The sequence below is a fragment of the Hypanus sabinus genome, chromosome 12 (assembly GCF_030144855.1).
Source record: "Hypanus sabinus isolate sHypSab1 chromosome 12, sHypSab1.hap1, whole genome shotgun sequence".
Classification (NCBI taxonomy): Eukaryota; Metazoa; Chordata; class Chondrichthyes; order Myliobatiformes; family Dasyatidae; genus Hypanus; species Hypanus sabinus.
This window is the reverse complement of record NC_082717.1, coordinates 97,859,635-97,881,531: the sequence shown is the minus strand read 5'-3', so window position 1 is coordinate 97,881,531 and position 21,897 is coordinate 97,859,635. Positions and strand designations below refer to the sequence as shown.

The following is a 21,897-nucleotide window of genomic DNA, read 5'->3' as shown; positions in this document are numbered from 1 at the left end:
CTGTTATTTTTTATTTATAGTTATTATGGGTAGTCAGCATGGCTTTATGTAGGGGAGGTCATATCATACAAATTTAGTTGTACTGATGACTGATGAAGATGCAACAGTGGATGTTGTATTTATAGACTTTAGTAAAGCTTTTGACTAAGTCTTTCATGGTAGATTGATCCTAAAGATTACGGCAAATGGAATCCATGGATTCTAAGTTGTCTTAGCTACAGAAGGCCGAGGATGGTAGAGAAAGGGTAACGTTCAGACAGGAGATTTGTGACCTGTGACATTCCTTAAGAATTGGTGTTGGATCTCTGTTTGTGATACATAGAAGTGAGTTAGATGAAAATTTTTAGTGGGCTGATTCATAAATTTGCAGATGACACAAAAATTGGCAGAGTTATGGATTGTGAGTAAGGTTACCAAAGGATTCAGAAAGCTATAGACCAGTTGGAAATGTGGGCAGATAAATGGCAGTTGAAGCTTAATTGGGATAAATGTGAGGTGCTGCATTTTCAGAGGTAGGAGGAAGGAGGGAAAACAAGTTTGTCTAACCTCTCGTTACAGCTAATACTCTCTAATCCAAATAAAACCTTGGTGAACCTGTCCTGCACCCTCCCAAAACTTCCATACCCTAACTGTTAAGCAAAACCCAGAACACCACGCTATACTCCAAATGTGGTTGAATCAAGTACAACTGCAACATGGCTTACAACTTGTATACACAACACTCCAAATGATGGCAAGTGCCTTCTTTACCACCCTCTCTACTTCAGATTCAGATTCAGTTTATTGTCATTTAAAAACCACAAATGCAATGCAGTTAAAAAATGAGACAACGTTCCTCCAGAATGATATCACAAAAGCACATGACAAAACAGACTACACCAGAAAATCCACATAACGTTTGGCAATCCCCAATCCAGAGTCCGGAAAGGCTGCTGCGTATTAATATCGTGCTACCTTCTTAGCGCATTCCCCAGAAAGGAGCTCCAATCCCACCAGACAAACAAGACCAAAAACTAAAGCTACAAGACCTACACAAAACACATACTTGTGTTGTTACTAACGAGTGCTGGGTCCTGCACTCCAGGATCCCTCTGTACATCTGTCTTCCTAAGGGCCCTGCCATTTGCTGTGACAATGCCAATGGCATTGATATACATAGCACCGTATTTTTCACACAATCAGCCAAGTACTGTTGTAGCTCCAATAACATTGAACATTGAAGTAATTGTTTTGTCTGACTTGAGACAAAAATGCAAGTTTTTAATCATAAGTTCTTATTAAATAAATTAATTGTAAAAGCCTTCAAACTTCGGTGCAATGAAGCCACACATGTCTACATTCTCATTCCAGTAACAGTGATGAAAATATTCAACTAATTAGACTCAACTTGTTATTTACATCAAACAACACAATCTTTAAAGTCTTGTTCAAATTCAAGTTTTAGGGAAGTAGTACACACAAGAAATTCTGCAGGTGCTGGAAGTCTGAAATGTAGGAGGAACTCAGCCGGTTAGGCGGCATCTATGGAAATGAATAAACAATGTTTCAGGCTGAGCCTCTTCTTCAGGACTGGAAAGGAAGAGGGAAGATTACAGAATAAAAAGGCTTTGGGGGGTGGGGGGAAAGGCTAGCTAAAAAGTGATAGGTGAAGCCAGGTGAGTGGGGAAGGTAAGGAGTTGGAGAGGAAAGAATCTAATAGTAGAGGAGTGTGGACCATGGGAGAAAGGGAAGAAGGAGGGGCACCAGGTGATAGGCAGGTGAGGCAGGTAAGAAGAGGGAAGAGGCTAGAAAGGGTAATAGAAGAGGGAAGGGGAGGGGAAATTACTGCAAAGAGAAATCAATGTTCATGCTGTCACCTTGGGAGTGGCCTCAACATGGCACAAGAGGAGGTCATGAACTGACTTGTTAGAACAGGAATGAGAACAGGAATTAAAAGTCCACGTTTGGCAGATAGGAACTGGTATTCCGACTATAAGTAACACCTGGTCAGTTTTAGTGAAAACACATTTCATAAAGTTCTATCCTTAACGATGTGAAATAATCAGTTCCCCAATCATTATGAAGTGAAGGTTAATACTGACTTTCAGTTATTATGTTAGTCGTTGATCTGTGAGTCAGAAAGTGTTTCAGAGATGTGCATCTAATCAAGATATTTCTGTGGGGTATGATCTTAGGATGAGACATTAAACCAAAATCCTACCTGCCCTGTTATGCTGGACACAAAAGCTTTTAAAATAATGTTTTGAAGAATACCAATAAACTTCTCCCAGTTCATTCAATACCATGAATAAACAGGTCATCGGCTCTCAATTAGGCATTTCAAAGTAATTTATGTCACAGTATACTACCCTGCGATTCATTTTCTTGAGGGCATTCACAGTAAATACAGAGGAACACAATAGAATCCATGAAAAACACCACACAACTAAAACAAACAACCAGTGTGCAAAAGACAACAAACTGTGCAAATACAAAAAAAGAAAACAAACAATAATAAATCAGCAATAAATATCAAGAAAATGAAAAATTGAGACCATAGATTGTGGAACTATTTCAGTTTCGGCATCTAACCATAAAAAAATTCCCAAGAGAGAGAATTTGTCGAATGCCTTTTTAGAGCCGCTCATGTTTGAGCCCACTAGAGGAAAGGCAATTCTGGATGAGGAAGCTTAAGGTAAAGGAACCCTTGGGAGGCAGTGACCATAATATGATAGAATTCACCCTGCAATTTGAGAAGGAGGAGATAAAGTCAGATGTATCTGTATTACAGCAGAATAAAGGAAGTTATAGAGGAATGGTTCCAGAGGACTAGAAACTTGCAAACATCACTCCACTCGTCAAGAAGGGAGAGAGGCAAAAGAAGACAATCTGTGCAAGTAAAAACATGTAATAATAATAGTAATAAATAAGTAATAGATAATATTGATAACACAAGTTGAAAAGTCATTGTAAATGTGGTCATTGGTTGTGGAGTGAAGCTATCCACATTGGTTTAGGAGCCTGATAGATGAAGGATAATAACTGTTTCTGAACCTGGTGGTGAGGACTCCAAGGCTCTTATACACCCTTCCTGATGGCAGCAGCAAGAAGAGAGCATGGTCTAGGTGACGGTTCTTGATGACAGATGATTCTTTCTTGTGGCAGCACCCCTTGTAAATGTGCTCAATGACAGGGATGGCTTTGCCTGTGATGGACTGGGCTGTGTCCACTACTTTCTGCAGGCTTTTCTATTCTTTGGCATTGTTTCTATGCCAGGCTGTGATGCAACCAGTCAGAATACTCTCCACCACACATCTATAGAAAGTCTTAGATATTTGCAGAAGGCAGGCATAGTGGCTTATTATCATCTTCCAGAGAACAATTATTGCTAGTCATATCCATATCCCATATATAAAATCAAAAAGAAAATGCTGTGAGACTCACAGACTCACAGAGGTATTGCCAAGACATAGTGAGAATTTTCAAAATGACATACAGAGAGGAAAAGATAGTTAGGTTTGGATCACCAACTGACTTATTCATCCAGCATGCTCCAGCTCCACAATGCTGGCAAGGAGCTCGGTATCCAATTCTAGAATGTTGAATGGCTGGCAAGGAGCTCGGTATCCAATTCTAGAATGCTGAATGGCTAGCAAGGAGCTCGGTATCCAATTCTAGAATGTTGAATGGTTAGCAAGGAGCTCGGTATCCAATTCTAGAATGTTGAATGGTTAGCAAGGAGCTCGGTATCCAATTCTAGAATGTTGAATGGTTAGCAAGGAGCTCGGTATCCAATTCTGGAATGTTGAATGGTTAGCAAGGAGCTCGGTATCCAATTCTAGAATGTTGAATGGTTAGCAAGGAGCTCGGTATCCAATTCTAGAATGTTGAATGGTTAGCAAGGAGCTCGGTATCCAATTCTAGAATGTTGAATGGCTGGCAAGGAGCTCGGTATCCAATTCTAGAATGCTGAATGGCTGGCAAGGAGCTCGGTATCCAATTCTAGAATGTTGAATGGCTGGCAAGGAGCTCGGTATCCAATTCTAGAATGCTGAATGGCTAGCAAGGAGCTCGGTATCCAATTCTAAAATGCTGAATGGCTAGCAAGGAGCTCAGTATCCAATTCTAGAATGTTGAATGGCTGGCAAGGAGCTCGGTATCCAATTCTAGAATGCTGAATGGCTGGCAAGGAGCTCGGTATCCAATTCTAGAATGTTGAATGGCTGGCAAGGAGCTCGGTATCCAATTCTAGAATGCTGAATGGCTAGCAAGGAGCTCGGTATCCAATTCTAGAATGTTGAATGGTTAGCAAGGAGCTCGGTATCCAATTCTAGAATGTTGAATGGTTAGCAAGGAGCTCGGTATCCAATTCTAGAATGTTGAATGGTTAGCAAGGAGCTCGGTATCCAATTCTAGAATGTTGAATGGCTAGCAAGGAGCTCGGTATCCAATTCTAGAATGTTGAATGGTTAGCAAGGAGCTCGGTATCCAATTCTAGAATGTTGAATGGTTAGCAAGGAGCTCGGTATCCAATTCTAGAATGTTGAATGGTTAGCAAGGAGCTCGGTATCCAATTCTAGAATGTTGAATGGCTAGCAAGGAGCTCGGTATCCAATTCTAAAATGTTGAATGGTTAGCAAGGAGCTCGGTATCCAATTCTAAAATGTTGAATGGTTAGCAAGGAGCTCGGTATCCAATTCTAGAATGCTGAATGGCTAGCAAGGAGCTCAGTATCCAATTCTAGAATGCTGAATGGCTAGCAAGGAGCTCGGTATCCAATTCTAAAATGTTGAATGGTTAGCAAGGAGCTCGGTATCCAATTCTAGAATGCTGAATGGCTAGCAAGGAGCTCGGTATCCAATTCTAGAATGCTGAATGGCTAGCAAGGAGCTCGGTATCCAATTCTAAAATGTTGAATGGCTAGCAAGGAGCTCGGTATCCAATTCTAGAATGCTGAATGGTTAGCAAGGAGCTTGGTATCCAATTCTAGAATGCTGAATGGTTAGCAAGGAGCTCGGTATCCAATTCTAGAATGCTGAATGGCTAGCAAGGAGCTCAGTATCCAATTCTAGAATGCTGAATGGCTAGCAAGGAGCTCGGTATCCAATTCTAAAATGTTGAATGGTTAGCAAGGAGCTCGGTATCCAATTCTAGAATGCTGAATGGCTAGCAAGGAGCTCGGTATCCAATTCTAGAATGCTGAATGGCTAGCAAGGAGCTCGGTATCCAATTCTAAAATGTTGAATGGCTAGCAAGGAGCTCGGTATCCAATTCTAGAATGCTGAATGGTTAGCAAGGAGCTTGGTATCCAATTCTAGAATGCTGAATGGTTAGCAAGGAGCTCGGTATCCAATTCTAGAATGCTGAATGGTTAGCAAGGAGCTCGGTATCCAATTCTAGAATGCTGAATGGTTAGCAAGGAGCTCGGTATCCAATTCTAGAATGCTGAATGGTTAGCAAGGAGCTCGGTATCCAATTCTAGAATGCTGAATGGCTAGCAAGGAGCTCGGTATCCAATTCTAGAATGCTGAATGGCTAGCAAGGAGCTCGGTATCCAATTCTAAAATGTTGAATGGTTAGCAAGGAGCTCGGTATCCAATTCTAGAATGCTGAATGGCTAGCAAGGAGCTCGGTATCCAATTCTAGAACGCTGAATGGCTAGCAAGGAGCTCGGTATCCAATTCTAAAATGCTGAATGGCTAGCAAGGAGCTCGGTATCCAATTCTAGAATGCATCTACAATATTGCACCTTTGTAACTCATCGACATTAAGTGAGAATTGTAAAAATGACAATTAATATAGAGAATTAATATAGAGTGGAAATATAGTTATGGCAATTAAAATGTAAATAATGGCAATACCAGTGTAGGTGTGTAGGTCCAAGTGTGCGTCATTGGGACTAGGCAGAGTAAGAGTTCGGCATGGAGTTTCGCTGGCTGAAGGGCTTGTTTCTGTACTGCGGTATGCTATGACTCTAGCTTTAACTTATAATCACAGCATTGAGCTCAGTCTGGCTCCATCCCAACTCTTAAATAATCTGAAAGTGAAACCAACAATCTTCAAATTTAGTTGATATTCTAGGAGCTTGAAAATACTGATTAAGATTTCAGGTCAGTTATACTGAAGAATTTATAAATTCTTTCTCCCAGGTTAGCTTGGTGGCTTTATAAATCCCTTGTATTTGTAAGACCAGAAAGGTGAGGTTCAGATCTCGGTTAAACAATTACCAATCACACAGAAACTTCCCAAAAGGAAAATGTTTGTTGGTTTTGCCTTAGTCCACAGTTTGCAGAGCCCGTGCGATAGGATAGGGTGGGATGGAGAGGAAGGAATCAAAAGACTGGCAGACCCTGTGCATTTTCCTGTTTAACCTAGTTGCATTCAGCAATATTTGTGGAATTATCTTCAAACTCTCCCATAACCTCTGCCTAAGAATAGCATAGAAAAATTAAGGGACATAATCCCAAAATGGGAGTAGTGGGTGTGGGTTAAGAAAATGAAGTAAAGGGCAAAAGATGGAACGTGACAAAAATGAGTGTGTTCATATTTTGCTTTCCAGCCAAACATCAATTCCTGTTTACACTAAAAAGTAAAAGTACAGCTGATGTGCGTTCAGCTACAAAAAAAAATCATAATTCGAGTCAAGTAACTAATTAAGTGCACAGTACAGCCCCTTTAAACAGGAAAACCTCATATACAGCAAAATTAAACAATAAACCAGCAGGAGTTGGAGGTCAAATATCCTCCGTGCAAATGAAGTGGAAAAGAAAAATTGCCCATGCATCATATATCAAGGTCACATATACTCAGTAGCCCTCTTTATTAGTTACCTCCTGTACCTAATAGAGTGGTCACTGAGTGTAGGGATATGGTCTTCTGCTGCTGCAGCCCATCCACTTCAAGGTTCGATGTGTTGTGTATTCAGGGAAGCTCTTCTGTACTGTTGTAATGTGTTTGTTGGCTTCCTGTCAGCAAGAACCAGTCTGGCCATTCTCCTCTGACCTCTCTCATTAACAAGGTGATTTCACCCATAGAAGTGCCACATACTGGATGTTTTTCACACCATTCTCTGTAAGCTCCAGAGACGGTTTTGTGTGAAAATCCCAGGAGCTCAGCTGGGATCTAACCACCCTGTCTGGCACCAAAAATCATTCACAGTCAAAGTCAGTTAGATCACATTTCTTCCCCATTCTGATGTTTGGTCTGAACAAAAACTGAAACCTCTTGACCACGTCTGCATTCTTTTATGCACTGGGTTGCTACCACATGATTGGCTGTTTAGATTTTTGCATTAACGAGCAAATGTACTGGTGTACCTAATAAAGTGTCCACGGGGTGTATTTCATTTGGCATTAGCAAACAATGAGCTCCATTTGAATTCTCATTTTTCATGTCTTCAGTTAAATATGTCTTACCTACCAGCTCTCCCATTCCCACTTCTGTATCTTTAAAATGCAAAACCCCATCTCTACTAAACATCAGACCAATAATGAAATCTGCTGCAAAAACAGAAAGCATTAGAAATACTCAACATGTCAGGCAGCACCTGTGGAAAGAAAAATAGAGTAACATTTCAGGTCAAAGACCTTTTGTCAGACCTTCATTTAATGAAGAACCTTTGACCTCAGGCATTAACTTTGTTTCTCTTTCCACAGAGGATCTGCTGAGTGTTCCCTGCATTTTCTGAATGCAAAAGATTCTGCAAATGTTGGAAATCCAGAGTAATGCTCACAAAATGCTGGTGAGTGGTCACAGCCTGAAACTTTGACCGAATATTCTTTTCCATAGATGCTGCCTGACCTGCTGAGTTCCTCCAGCGTTTTGTGTGTGTTCCTCCAGCATTTTGTGCATGCATGTGTGTAGAGGGGGGGTCCATTCTTCCAGCATCTGCAATGTAGTGGTAGTTAATAGGTTATTCTTGTGCCACAAAGTTAGCCGTTCCCGTATGGGAGGAGTTCACATCCTGTACATAAAGTTTAGTAGACTATCGTGCATGCCAGTATCCTGGTGTGTTCTGCACTCTCCCTCAATAACAAAGAACATGCAATAGTTTGATTTTTAAGACAAACCAATAACTTGTAGAGAAACAAAAACAGAAGGAAATTGCCCTGGAGAAAAATTGTGTTTTATGCTGTATGAAATTTCAGAGTTCTGCATGAAGTTTCTAGTTTCAGATTCTCAAGATATAACTGAGAGAGCTCTGACTTTGATTGAAAGTGTAAATTAGAGTTTATCAATTTAGCTACATTACTGTACATCTCCCTCATTCATTTTATTTGATTTCAGTCATAGAGGTAACCAGAAATGGTTACTTCAGCTCACTTTCTCCATGCCAACTTTTTTGCCCAGCTATGCTAATCCCATTTGCCCATTTTAGCTCAGTACCCTTTTATGCCTTGCCTTATTACATACTTGTCTAACAGATAATGGAGATTGATCCCAGGAATGAAAGGGTTAAATACACGAAAGAGCTTTTAGTGGCTCTGGGCCTGTACTCCACAGAGTTTAGAAGAATGAAGGGATCTCATTCAAAGCTATTGAATATTGAAAGGCCTAGAAAGAGTGGATGCGGAGGAGTCTGGGATCAGAGGGCCCAGTCTCAGAGTAGAACATCCCTTTGGAACAGAGATGAGAAGGAATTTCTTTAGCCAGAGGGTAGTGAATTTGTGGAATTTAGTGCCACAGGTGCCAAGGAGACCAAGTCTTGTTCTTGCAGGGTATCAAAGGTTGCACGGAGAAGGCAGGAGATTGAGGTTAAGAGGGATGTCAGCAGACTCATTGGGCTGAATGGCCTAATTCTGCTCCTGTGTTTTATGGTCTTGTAATTGAGTGGATGGAAATGGATTGGACAGAAAGTGCAAAGGGAGTACCCAATTTGATATCAACCTAAGTTAAGGACATTGAATTGAGGGGAAACAATCCACAGCTGAGGCGAGCAAAGTACAAACTGTCCAGGTTGATTTGTTAACTTACTTCACAGAGGAAACACAATAAAAATACGAACAGGAAGTCTCAAATGCAGTGAAATCAAAAATCAAACTCGGACTGTTTCAGAGGTCAGATATTCTCAGGGAAAAAAAAGCAGAGACAAAAACAGTTTGAGCTTCATGAAGTTACGTGACACGTTTATAACCAATTAAGTGGTGTCTTTGGGCAATAGTTTAGTTTGGAAACTTTCAAATTCCAATTGTTCCAGTTGAAAAGATGCAATAGCCTTAGTTTAAATCAATGGCAAATATGTGTCAAAGTTACTCACTTCAAGGTGCAGGACAAAACAGAGATGGAACAAAAGGACTGAAGAGGTGATGTTTTAGTCCGATGAGAAAATACACTCAGAGGCCACTTCATTAGTTATCTACTGTAGTTATGTTCGTGGCCTCCTGCTGCTGTAGCCCATCTACGCACCACTCTTGTAACTCATGGTTATTTGGATTCGTATCACCTTCCTGTCAGTTTTAACCAGTCTGGCCAATCTCCATTGACCTCTCTCGTTGACAAATTGCTTCCTCCACAGAACTGCCGCTCACTGAATGTTTTTTGCACCATTCTCTGTAAAACTCTGGAGACTATTGGACTTGAAGCCCCAGATGATCAGCAGTTTCTGAGATATTCAAAGCACCCTGCCTGGCACCAACAATCATTCCCACAGTCAAAATCACTTGGATCATATTTCTACCCCATTCTGATGTTTGGTCTGAACAACTGAACCTCCTGAGCATGTCCGCGTGTTTTTTTATACATTGACTTACTGCCACATGATTGGCTGATTTATGAGCAGGTGTACCTAATAAAGTGGCCACTGAGTGTATGGCTCCTGTAAGAAACCAATCAAATGGTGTAACTGGGTAATATTGAAGTTTAGGGACTTGCAATTCTTCTAATTTGAAAAGATGTAACCACCTTCATTTAAATCATCAGCAAAATATGTGTAAAAGTTACTTGCACAAAGCTGACATGGGCAGATAGAACTGAGGAGCTGATATTTATCCAGATGACAAAATAGATTTGAAGCTAAAATCAGAGCATGAAGCACTTAGTGTATTGCACCAACAATAGACAAAATAGAACCAGAGAAGACCACCAGAAAATTATAATCCATTTCATTTATTTAGAAAAAATATTTATAAAACACTTTTCTTCAGTAACAAAAAAACAATACAAACAAGCCCAATAATCTTTTGCACCTGTTTCTATAAATACGAATATGTACAAAATATAGACATATAGAACTGAAGTGCCTTTTCCTTTTACATATATAGCAGAATTTTAAATTATGTGAAATGAACTTCAAGAACCTTCAAATGCACAAGCAAGTTTTTAAAAAATATTTCGGTACTCGAAAGAATACTTGTGTTCTCTTTTCCTCCTGCTCCCCTCGACCATTAAATAGTTCATGTCCAAGGAAAGGCATCGGAGGCCGCATTTGTGTCTGCAGTGTGAGAGCATTTTCTCAAACTTCTCCTGAATTTACACTCAAAGGCAGTGCAGGCTTTCTGTTCGGACATTGTAGAGAATACAGGAAGCAACTGTCGGTCCATAGTGCAACGGAATTTCATTTCTTTATAAAATGCCATTTAAAGACAGTGCAAGTGGAGAGTACAGACTCCTGGCTTGCTGTCTGTCCTTTTGAGTCTTCCTGCCAGTTTCAGCAGAGAAACCGGTTCAATCTAAGCAGCAGTTTACTGGAGAAAATCTCTTCTTGGCAAGGCAACTATACTTCAATTATTGTCCTTCCATTTCACACCTGGGGAGAAAGCAAATAGATTTACTGTCAGTAGCTGGTCTCTTTTCAAACTTTTGTTTACAGATACAGTGTGGGACAGACACTTTGGCCCAATGAACTGCACCACCCAGCAACACACCTATGTAACATTAGCCTAATCACAGGACAATAGAACAACGACCAATTAAACTCATAACGGACAAGTCTTTGGATTGTGGGACCAAAGAAACCAGAGGGCCTAGAGAAAACCCACGCGGTTCATGGGGGGAACGTAGAAACCCCTTACAGATGGTGCTGGGATTGAATGCTACGATATCTCGATGCCCAGCACCTTTGCCAACGTAAAGGAGGATTACATTGAGTGGCATACAGAGAACTGGTTCTATTACACGTGCATTAGGTTCACGCCATCATACATTAAGGAATGGAGAAGAAAAACATTGACCTCAGTTGCAATGATACATTCGTCCTTCTCTTCTGATATGACGTATATCGACTGGTACTTGGTGTCTTTTGAAGCAGAGTACGCCGATTCTGGCTGCTTCCTTTCTGTTGGTTCGCTGGTGGTTTGAGACAAAAGCAAGGGTTAGGTTGCTAGGCAATTGACTGTGTGTCCCAGCAATTCATTGGATATCCCAGATAATAGCCACATTCACAGCAACTAATAAAAAGTAAACGGATTTTCTTATTTACCCATTGTGTTGTGGAGTACTTTTCTGTTCTGTCTCTGAAACACTGGCATCCCCCCGTTCATTTTCATCCTTAAGGAAGTCTTCATTTCTCAACTCGTGCACCAGATTATAATCCACTGAGGGGAATTTGACCCTGTAACCATTTCTCTCTGTAGAACTTTCACTTTGCAAATCTACTTTCTTGTTGGTGTTTTTGATCTGTGTGGAAGCAATGATGCTGATGGAAATGTCCTTCTCACGATGACAGTCATTCAGGTTGTTCATTGTCTCGATCTCACTCTTGGAGATGGTCGGCCGCTGCTGGCCCTTCTGAAGCTTCACCCGCATGCAGACAACAATTGCTGCACATCCCAGGAGCAGCACCAGGGCCAGAATAACCCCAGCGCCCACGGCAACCCAGGGGAACTGGCCCTTGTTCTCGGCATCCGTGTATTTATCCTTAATGTCAATGATGAGAGTTTGATCCCGAGGCTGCTCTGGCAGCAGGAACTGACAGTTAAGACCACCATAGCCGTGGGCACACTGGCAGATATAATGATCATTTCTTTCATGGCAGGTTGCCCCGTTGTGACAAGGGTTGTTGATGCATTGACTGAGAGCGATGCTGCAGTTCTTCCCACTAAATCCAGACAGACAGGTGCAGGTGTAGTCATTAATTCTATCCTGACATGTTCCGCCGTTAAGGCAGGGCCTGCTTGCACAGTTGTCCGCATCAATATTACAGTCTCTGCCCATGAAGCCAGCGCGACATTTGCATATGTAGGAATTCCCAATATCAACACACTCAGCATCTATAGAAATCAAAGAGATCTTCTGTGATATGATGATTCAAGTCTTACATGAAAACCAGAATTTATATATCAAGGTTTTAACACACCTCGAGGTTGGAATTGGCTTATTACTGTCACACATATCAAGATACAGTGAAACACTTGCCCTGCACACTGTTCAGACAGATCAAATCATCATGCTAATACAAGGTAAAACAATAACCATGCAAATTAAATTGTAACAGCTAGAGAGAAACTACAGGCAGGTAAACAAGAAGGCACAAAATTATAACAATCGCACTAAATCAAGAACCTTTCTTTTTTTTATTAGTTTTTTTATGCATTTTCTACATCGCTACAGATAGAAAAAAAAACCCAAATCAAAATGAAGAAAATTAATACAGTGCAAAAATAAACATACGATAATAATATAATACCAAAAAGATAATTGAGAAAGCACCCAAATTGAAGACATGTAAAATTAGTATCCTCAGAACCTTTCAACCTCTGCTTTAAATATACACAATGACTTTCCCTCCGCAGCCATCCGTAGCAATGAATTTCACAGATTCACCACCATTTGGCTAAAGAAATTCCTCCTCATCCCTCTCCTAAAGGGATGTCCTTCTATCCAAGGCTGTGCTTTCTGGTCCTAGCCTCTCCCCTGTTGGAAACATCCTCTGCATGCCCTTAAATCTGAGCCTTTCAATATTCAACAGGTTTCAGTGAGATCCCCCCTCATTCTTCTAAACTCCAGTGAGTACAGGCCCAGAGATATCAAATGCTCCTCACACATTAACCCTTTCATTCCTGGGATCATTCTTAGGCACCTCCTCCAGACCCTTTCCAAAGCCAGAACATCTTTTCTTAGTTAAGGGGCTCAAAATTTCTTACAATACCCCGTGTGGTCTGACCAGAACTTTATAAAGCCTGAGCATCATATTCTAGTCCTAGAAACATAGAAAACCTACAGCACAATACAGGCCCTTCGCCCACAATGCTGTGCCAAAGATGTCCTTACTTTAGAATTCATTCCTCTGGAAATGAATGCTAACATTGCATTTGCCTTCCTCACCACCAACTCAAGTTAACCTGCACGAGTCCCTTTGCACCTCAGGTTTTTGAATTTTCTCCCCATTAAGAAGATAGCCCATGCCTTTATTCTTCTACCAAAGTACATGACCACACACTTCCTGACACTGTTTTCCATCTGCCATTTCTCTTTGCCCATTCCCAACCTTCTGCAGACTTTCTGCTTCCTCAGCACCGCCCGCCCACCCTTCCACAAATCTTTGTATCATTTGCAGACCTGGCCACAAAGCCATCATCCAAATCACTGACGTATAACTTGAAAAGCAGTGGTTCGCTCACCAATCCCTGCAGAACACCAGCCAACCAGAACAGGCCCCCTTTATTCTGACACTTTGCTTCCTGTCAGTCATCCAATCTTCTATCCATACTAGTATCTTTCCTGGAATATCTTGTTAAGCAGCCTTATGTGTGCCACCTTGTCAAAGGCCTTCTGAAAATCCAAGTAAACACCATCCATTGGCTCTACTTTTGTCTAACCTACCTGTTACTTCCTCAAAAAAATTCCAGCAGGTTTCTCAGGCAAAATTTCCCCTTAAGGAAGCCATTCTGACTTTGCTTATTTTATCATGTGTCTCCAAGTACCCCAAAACCTCATCCTTAATAATGGACTCCAACACCTTCCCAACCACTCATGCACAGTCCTCTAATTTCCTTCCTTCTGCTTCTCTCCCTGAATAGATCATTACTAATGCTTCCACAATTTCTTCAGCTACCTCTTTGTGGGTGGGTGGGTGAGGTGAGGTCTTTGGTTAGACTGGCTGCCTTACTGAGGCAGAATAAGTACAGACATAGTCAATAGAGGGAAAGCTGGTTTCTGTGCTGAGCTGTATTGAGGCCTCAACCCCACCATCTTTGATGTAGGTAGGAGCATGTGCACGGCCTCCCTGAAGTCAATGAGAGCTCTTCTGTTTTGCTGATGTTTGGGGGAAAATGTTGTCTGAATTCATGTCACTATCACCTTCCCACACTCTGGCTCATTGTTATGAGATGTGACCCACTACTGTGGTATCTTCTACAAACTTGTAGCTGGAGTTGGAGCAGGTTCTAGCTACACACTCAACCACAAAGCAGGAATGTGTGGTTAAGCAACTTTTGATGCCGAATCACAAGAGGTAGTATTAGGAACGGCTGACCAAAGGATGTTCAAAAGAGACAGGACTTCAGGAGAGCCTTAGAAGGAAAGACAGGTTGTGAGTTTAAGAGGAATTCAGGAATGTGGGTGAGTGGAGGAGGACATGGGAGAGTGGGGTTGATGTGGGTGAGTGGAGGGGGGAATGTGTGTGAATTGGGTGAGTAGGGGGTAATATGGGAGAGTGGGGGTTATGTAACTGAGTGGAGGGGGAATGTGGGAGAGTAGGGGTTTACATGGGAGAGGGGGGGCAATGTAACCAAGTGGAGGGGGAATATGGGTGAGTGGGGGAGTAATGTGGGTGAGTGGAGAGGGGCAGATGAAGCAAGAAGCTGCAAGAAGATAGGTGGATGAGGTAACGTAAGCACCACCATTACACCTGAAATCTGCACATTTACATTCCTGCTTACCATTGGTGCATGGACTGGAACTGCAGAGGTCAATTTTCTTTTCACAGTTGAAGCCAGAGTAACTGGCCGGACAGTGACAGCTGTAGCCACCAGTGGGCTTGTCCGAGCACCTCCCTCCATTAAAGCAGGGCCTGTCCTCACACTTCATGGCACTCAGTTCACAGTTTTTCCCATGGAAGCCAGGAGGACACGTACAGGAATACCGATTCTCCAGATCCTAGAGAGTGATTTTAATGCAATGGTTACTTATACACAAGGTAGAGTGAGTCATAGGTCTCTTTTATCAATATATAATATACTTTTTCTCAAAAAAACATACATTATCAGAAGTTCATAAAACCTTTTAAAATTTCAAACTAAGATATGATTACTATTATCTCAAGCCCCTGTGGGGCCCCACAGTTCTCCTACTGTGCCCACGGAGAGTGCATGCTCCTTCCCCAAGCCATCGAGCACTACAGCACAGAAACAAGCCCTTCAGCCCATCCCGTCCATCCCGAACGATTATTCTGCTTAGTCTCACCAACTCAGAGCTGGGTCATGACCCTCCACACCCCTCCTCTCCACGTACCTATCAAAACTTCTCTTCAATGTTACAATCGTACCCATATCCTCCCCTTCTGCCCTCAGCAAGTTCCATGCTCCCACCATTCTCTGAGTGAATAAGATCCCCCCCAAAACATTTCACCTTTTGCAGCTAACCCATGACCTCTAGTTCTTGTCTCACCAAACCTGAATTGGAAAAGCCTGCTTGCATCTCCTCAATCTATACCCTTGCTAGGAGCTTTATTACACTTGACTAAAGGGGTGACTCTCACTTACTGTGCAGCTTCCGCCATTTTTGCAGGGATTGACGTCACACTCATTGATTTCAGTTTCGCAGTTGGACCCGGTGAAACCAGGGCGGCAAGAACAAGTGTAGCTCCCTTGACCGGTGTTAGTGCACGTGGCTCCATTTTTGCATGGCTTGTGGTGAGTACAGTAATTCAGGTCTGGTATGAGAAATGGTCAATCACAGAAGAAATTAAAACAAAGATTAAACCAAACACCAAATCAAAGAGTTGGATTTTCAGTGAAAATGGGAAAACATCTTTACCTTGGTTGCAAAACAGACCGCCCCACCCTTCCTGACAGTTACATTGCCAAGGCTGTTGACACGTTCCATGTAGACAACCAGGATAATGAATGCACTCGTCACAATATCGTCCTTGCCATCCCACCCGGCATCTAGAAATACACAACAAACAATGAAACATATTTCATGCAAAAGGAAGTCTTCATTCTCCACTTAAGGATTATCTGAACAAACCATTGTAAGAAAGTTAATCACTCCCCTCCTAAGATAGTTATTTGATGAAAGCAGGACTGAGCCCAGGACAGAGGATGCTGTCAGCAGCTCATGGCCTGGGAGGGGTGACAGGCTTAAGAAGAAAAGGAAAGTAGTTATTTACTCATTTATGTGAACGGACATCAGAGGGAAGTCTAACATTTACTTGGTATCCCTTGCTGCCATTAAGAAGGGGGCAGTGATTTTGTCAATTCCAGGAACACAATGCTGCCTCCTCATTGCTAGGACAATAATTCTGTGATGATTAATTATTGTTAAAAGGATTAGGATACAACAATTAAAACCTAGGGTTTTAAAACATATAGTTATGCAACTACAGTAAATATATAGTTATGGAACTGTATACAGAATTATGAGAGGAATGTATAAATGTAAAAGCAAGCACTGAGGTTGGGTGAGTCAAAAAGTAGAGGTCATGGGTTAAGGGAGAAAGGTGAAATTTTTTAAGGGGAACCTGAGGGTGAACTTCACTCACTCAGAGAGCGGTAGATTGTGATCAAGTTGCCAGCGGGAGTGATAGGTGCAGATTCGATTTCAACATTTAAGAGAAGTTTTGGCGGGTACATGGATGGGCTGGGTGTGGAAGTGATGGAATGGATGCTGTCAATGGGACCAGGCAGACTAGACAGGCCTGTTTCTGTGCAGTAGAGCTCTGCAAATCTGCTGCTGAGAAAACTAAATTTGAAAGTGAAGAACTAAAAACACACAAAGGCAACAATTGAATTGTTGTTCATGGTGTGAATTCACAGTGTGCAAGATTCGAGTTCAGTAGGTTTGCAGTACTGGTTTATGGGACTTTGCACCAGCTCATATCCCACCATGACAGCTGTGGAATTTTAATTCACTTAATAAACTGTTTAAAAAGAACTGGGTGTTAGCAATGGTGACCATGTCATAAAAAGCCACCTGGTTCACCTTCCAGGAGGAAAACAGCTGTTCTTACCCACATATAATTCTAGCAAGTAATTGAAATATCACAATGAAAGGTAGCTGACACCTTCCCAAGACAATCAACTGACGTCCACATCCTGAAAAATGGCTTAAAATGACAATTTACAAGAAATTTAAGATTGATTGAATTTCTATGGGCCAGTGTGGTTGACGTGAGAGCTTTAAAATACAATAAATGATTTGTGAAAAGTCACTCTCTGCAGAGTTCCCTCTAGGCCGTGCAGTAACTGAAATGCTCCCTGGCCTTTGTCGCCACACAGCGGTAATTGGACGCAGCTAGAAAAGGTTTACAAAACGTTCTTCCTTGTTCTCTAATTTCATTATACCCTTCAATTCATAAATAAAAATCGAAAGCATGTGATTCTTCAAGTTTCATTCTGAATATGCATAGTATGCATATTACAAAAAAACAGTTTTCAAAGCCCTGTAAAGATGTCCTGCTTAGAGCGATGGTGGTGAAAACAGGAACGTCCGTATTGCTGAGGTCGCTTGAAAACTTGCCCAAGTTGACCGACTGATTCGTTCCGGTCTCTCCGCATTGGCCAATAGAGGGCGCTGTGAGCAGCTGTTCCGTGACAGAACACTGAGTGCTGTAATGAGTCTCCCTGCACTCGTTTAACTCGGTAATAATAGTAAATTTACTTCCCAGTAGGGTAGTGTACATTCGAGTTTAACAGTAATGTTTTCCTTTTGTTACATGATCCCCAAAGACTTGCAGTTTCCCAGGCTTCCAAGATGTACCTAACAGCCACCAGGAGATGAACCTCTTTGAACTCTGAAAGATGCCTTCTATTCCCACGCACCTTCCGATACAGATCATTTACCGCCTCTTTTATCTACCGATCATCCGACAGCAGCTCTCATTACTCACTTGCATTCCCCGGGTTTGTCGCAGAATCCGTGTTGTTCGTCGCATCCAGGAAGGCAGATAGCTGAGGGAAGAAAGAAAAGTTGCAACTTTTAAATCTACCTATCAGACCCTAAAACAAAAGATGAGGAGACAGAATAGGTTTTCACACAAGATGATTGAAGATCACTCACTACTGTAAAACATCGGTACAAAGCTAACTCACAAAACGTTTATATTTAACTTTTATTATCCGCCCTTCTCGCTTTTCTGTAACACCCTAAGCTTCACTGCATTCAGCAGTTTATCCCCCCACCACCCGTGTGTGAGTGTTGTGTGTGTGTGTGTGTGTGTGTGAGTGGTGTGTGTGTGTGTGTGTGTGTGTGTGAGTGGTGTGTGTGAGTGGTGTGTGTGTGTGTGAGTGGTGTGTGTGTGTGTGTGTGTGTGTGTGTGTGTGTGTGTGCGCGCGCGTATGTGTGTGTGTAGATAAGAGTGGACAGCTGGTTTGCAGGCTAGCTGCAGTAAGACAGCTGCCTCATTGTTCGCTACCTCTCAGCCCCACAGCGCAGCTGCCCTCGTGGACTTGTGTGCTCTCGATAACAATGCACGCCACCGCCAGCCAGCCTGCCGGCCGCCCATCCGCGCCCCGGCCCAAAGCCCGCCCGCTCAATTGTCACCGCACGAGCTGAGATGGCCCAATGAGCGAGAACTGGGGGCCCCCGGAGTTGCTGCTCTTTGCATTGGCGAGAGCCTAAAGTTCAGTGCAGTCTATACGCGTCTGTTCGAGCGCCTTCTTGTTTACGAACTCCATCTTAAAGGTTTGCTTAAAGTAAATAGTGCAAATGGTTTAACCTCAAGAGCAAAGTTAAAGACGGGGTTGAGTCCCGTTGATCGAGCAGTTTAAAGTCGCCGCATGTAATGAGAAGTGTGCACTCACATTCAGTGCAGTATGGCCCCTTCCAGCCCGGGTTGCACATCTTTTCCCCCTTCTCGCCACAGCTGAAGTGGCCAAAGGCGTCATCTCGGGGGCGGCAGAAGACGGAGCAGCCCTCTCCGTAGTAGTGTTCGTCACAGACGAAGCGGTAGGAGTACTTGAGTTCGGTTCTGCTGCTGATATGTACGTCCTGGGACCACTCGTCGCCCACGGTGAGGTGTCGCTGGGTCGCCAGGCGGCTGATGAGCCGATCTGGATTATCTGCAGCCACGCAGCGTGGGGAAACACGCATTGTTAAAGACATGACAGACATCTCACCAGAGGCAATAATAAAATGGTGTGTGTGTGGGGGGGGGGGGTAAATTCGAGATTACGGGAAGTAGGGAGAGGGAGGAAGTTACCTGTACTAAGGTCATCGGTGGGGTCTGCGTGCAGGGCTTCAATGATCAAAGAGAAAGTCCCCTGTTTCAAACAAGATAAAGCAAAATGTGAACCTGCAAAAACAGCCTCGATAAAAAGGAATCATATGAAAGCTGTTACACACACACACACACACACACACAATCTCTGCAGCCTTTGCATTTCAAACATGAGGAGCGGATCTCTAATCAGAAGTGTGTTTATAATCCAGGCGCAGGATACTGGCAGAGCCGGCAATTGTTATCCATCTTTACGCTTAATTTCACCACCTTCACACATAGGATTGTAAAATGAAGCCGTTAGGAATCTCACGCTGGGATGAAAATTGCCAGTTAGGGTCTGTGAAGTTTCCCACATCATTAACTCTTTTAACTCTAGTTCAAACGCGTGTTCCTTCTGACTCTCAATCCACCGTCACCTCAGCTTTCCCGCACTGACACACACACTCCCTCCCTCCTCAACAAGGCAACTTACCGGCCAGGTGAAGGCGAACGGAAATCGGATGGGGTTGCTGAAGGCTTCGGCGTCCGGGATGGAGAACGAGTTGGAGCCGAGCACAGGGGTGAGGGCACTGCCGTAGGTGCACGGGGGCTCCGGGGAGATGTTGGTCTGGTAATGTTTCAGACACACGCGGAAGAAGGTCTTACATTCGCAGGGCAGCCCGTAGTTAGAAGCAGAGCCTCCTTTGCAACAGTTTACGTTGCCACTCAGGCCTTTGCGATTATTGAATTCTTGTAATTTCAACTCAAACACCCCCGAGGGAGAAGCCTGTGGAGAGTCAAAAGGTGGGATGTAAACGGGACGAGGAAGAGCCACGAAAGGATGTGAGCGATTTAGGTGTAGGTGGAAAGGGGGGGGGGGGTAAATCGGGAGCAGCCAGCTTACCTGATGAAGCGTGGCGAGAACTATGATAAGGAGACAGAGGCTGCGACGGGCCATGGCTGGGCACGATCTCACTTGGCCTTTACGGAAGGGGGAGCCCGGACTAAGGCTTGCCGCTCCCAGCTGCACTGAGACTGCTTCTGTTTTTCCCCTCTCAAATCCTCTGCCTGCTGCAATTCTCCACAGAACCGCCCTTGCGCCGATGACTGACAGTTCCTCTCAATGAGGCTCCGTGGCCGGAGCGCAGCGGTCGGAAGATCGATGCGCACACACTGGCTGAGGTCCTTTGCACCGAGCTGACACTTTCTCTCTCTCTTTCTCTGCCTCTGTCTCTCTGTATCTGTCTGCCCCCCCCCTCTCTCTCGCTCTCTTTCTCTCTCTCTTGCGTGGGCTGCCTCTTTAATTTTACCCCAGATATTCGGGGTTTAATTCCAGAGGGAAACACCCTGTGCAGCGAGATGATTTCCAGGAAATTTAGCAACAGCCTTAGTTCTCTCAATTATTCCAGCTGAATTTTTAACTAGTTGATTTTAAATGGAGAAGGCAGAGAGAGCACTAATGTTCTCGGAGAAGGTCGGATTCAGGAGGTTATCCCTTTTGTCGTCCTCTTACTTTTTTTTACTTTGATGCTCTGTCTCCCGCTCTCTCTCTCTCTCTCTCTTTCTCCCTCTCCCTCTCTCTCTCTCTCTCTCTCTCTCTCTCTCCCTCCCTCTTCTCTCCCTATGCCTCGTATACAAACGCCTTCCCTAATTCACTCCCACTCGGATCCGCAACCCTCGAAGACTGATGAACCAAGCGCCCTGCCCTCTCTTTATATACAACAGCGGAACTGCATTCCTAATGACACACAGATTGTTCGACCAACTCTCCCCCCACCCCCTCCCAATCTGGCGAGCTGTTACAAAAGGGGCCGGTCTTGCCCTCCTCAATGGATCGCCAAATGGTCACTGAGCTGGGCAATTCTCCCAGCACACACAAAAACTCATTTAAATTCCAACGAATACATATATGCCGTATATAAACAGTCGTGCAAGTTTCTCTGAATTGTAACAATTTATTAAGTTAACAGAAGAGCGGACAGGGGGCCATGTTGTGAAAATATGCTCCCCTTCCCCACTTTTCGCTCCAATTTCACTTTACGCAAGGAATCTGAGGGGCGGGGAGGATTGTAGCGACAGAAACTTTGAGTTTTCCGATGAAAGTTAGAGCATTTATGGATTTTGACTCCGTGTGTGTGTGTTTCTGTAAAGCTGTGTGGGGGGGGGGTAGTTGGTGGGTGTGTGTCGTTCGCGTGGCTGTCATTACGACAGTTGTTATTGTTGAGCTCAAGGCGACTCATTGTGCTCTCAGCTGTATGTTAATGGGAGCAAGCACCTGCTCCCTACAATAGAGCAGCTCCCCCCGGCGCACGCTGCCTCCCCTCTGCTCCTGCATTGAATCCGGCCAACAAACAAACACATCACAACAACTGACCAACCCTCTAGGTACAAAAGTACATAACCTGGCTAAAAGTTCACTAAACATAACTCACACGCAACAGTTCTATGCTTTTTTTAATCTATAGTAGCTCAAATCCACAGGCAAAAGTTCCTTTATTTTGCTAGACTTTGTCCTGCACTATCAGCTAAGATCTATGAACAGCTGTGGAAGCGACTTTCTCGGAAAAGAATTTACCGGTCAAGTTTGTTGTAAACAGTTTGCTATATTTACCTTTCACTGC

General features: G+C 43.2%; 1 protein-coding gene across 2 annotated transcripts; it reads right to left on the bottom strand.

The window, feature by feature from the left end:
* Positions 1-10,073: 10,073 nt before the first annotated feature.
* On the bottom strand, positions 10,074-20,943 carry dld (deltaD). 2 transcript variants are annotated; one of them, XM_059986525.1, is made up of 11 exons: positions 20,181-20,943; positions 19,770-20,063; positions 19,277-19,337; positions 18,879-19,136; positions 17,966-18,026; positions 15,892-16,022; positions 15,618-15,787; positions 14,796-15,012; positions 11,396-12,185; positions 11,148-11,262; positions 10,074-10,723 (listed from the first exon to the last, which is right to left on the bottom strand). In XM_059986525.1, exons 1-11 carry the CDS (start codon positions 20,232-20,234, stop codon positions 10,718-10,720), a joined length of 2,157 nt encoding a protein of 718 aa, XP_059842508.1. In that variant the 5' UTR covers positions 20,235-20,943; the 3' UTR covers positions 10,074-10,717. The 2 variants fall into 2 exon arrangements, with proteins under 2 accessions (XP_059842508.1, XP_059842507.1); XM_059986524.1 differs by having other exon boundaries at positions 10,074-11,262.
* Positions 20,944-21,897: the final 954 nt, after the last annotated feature.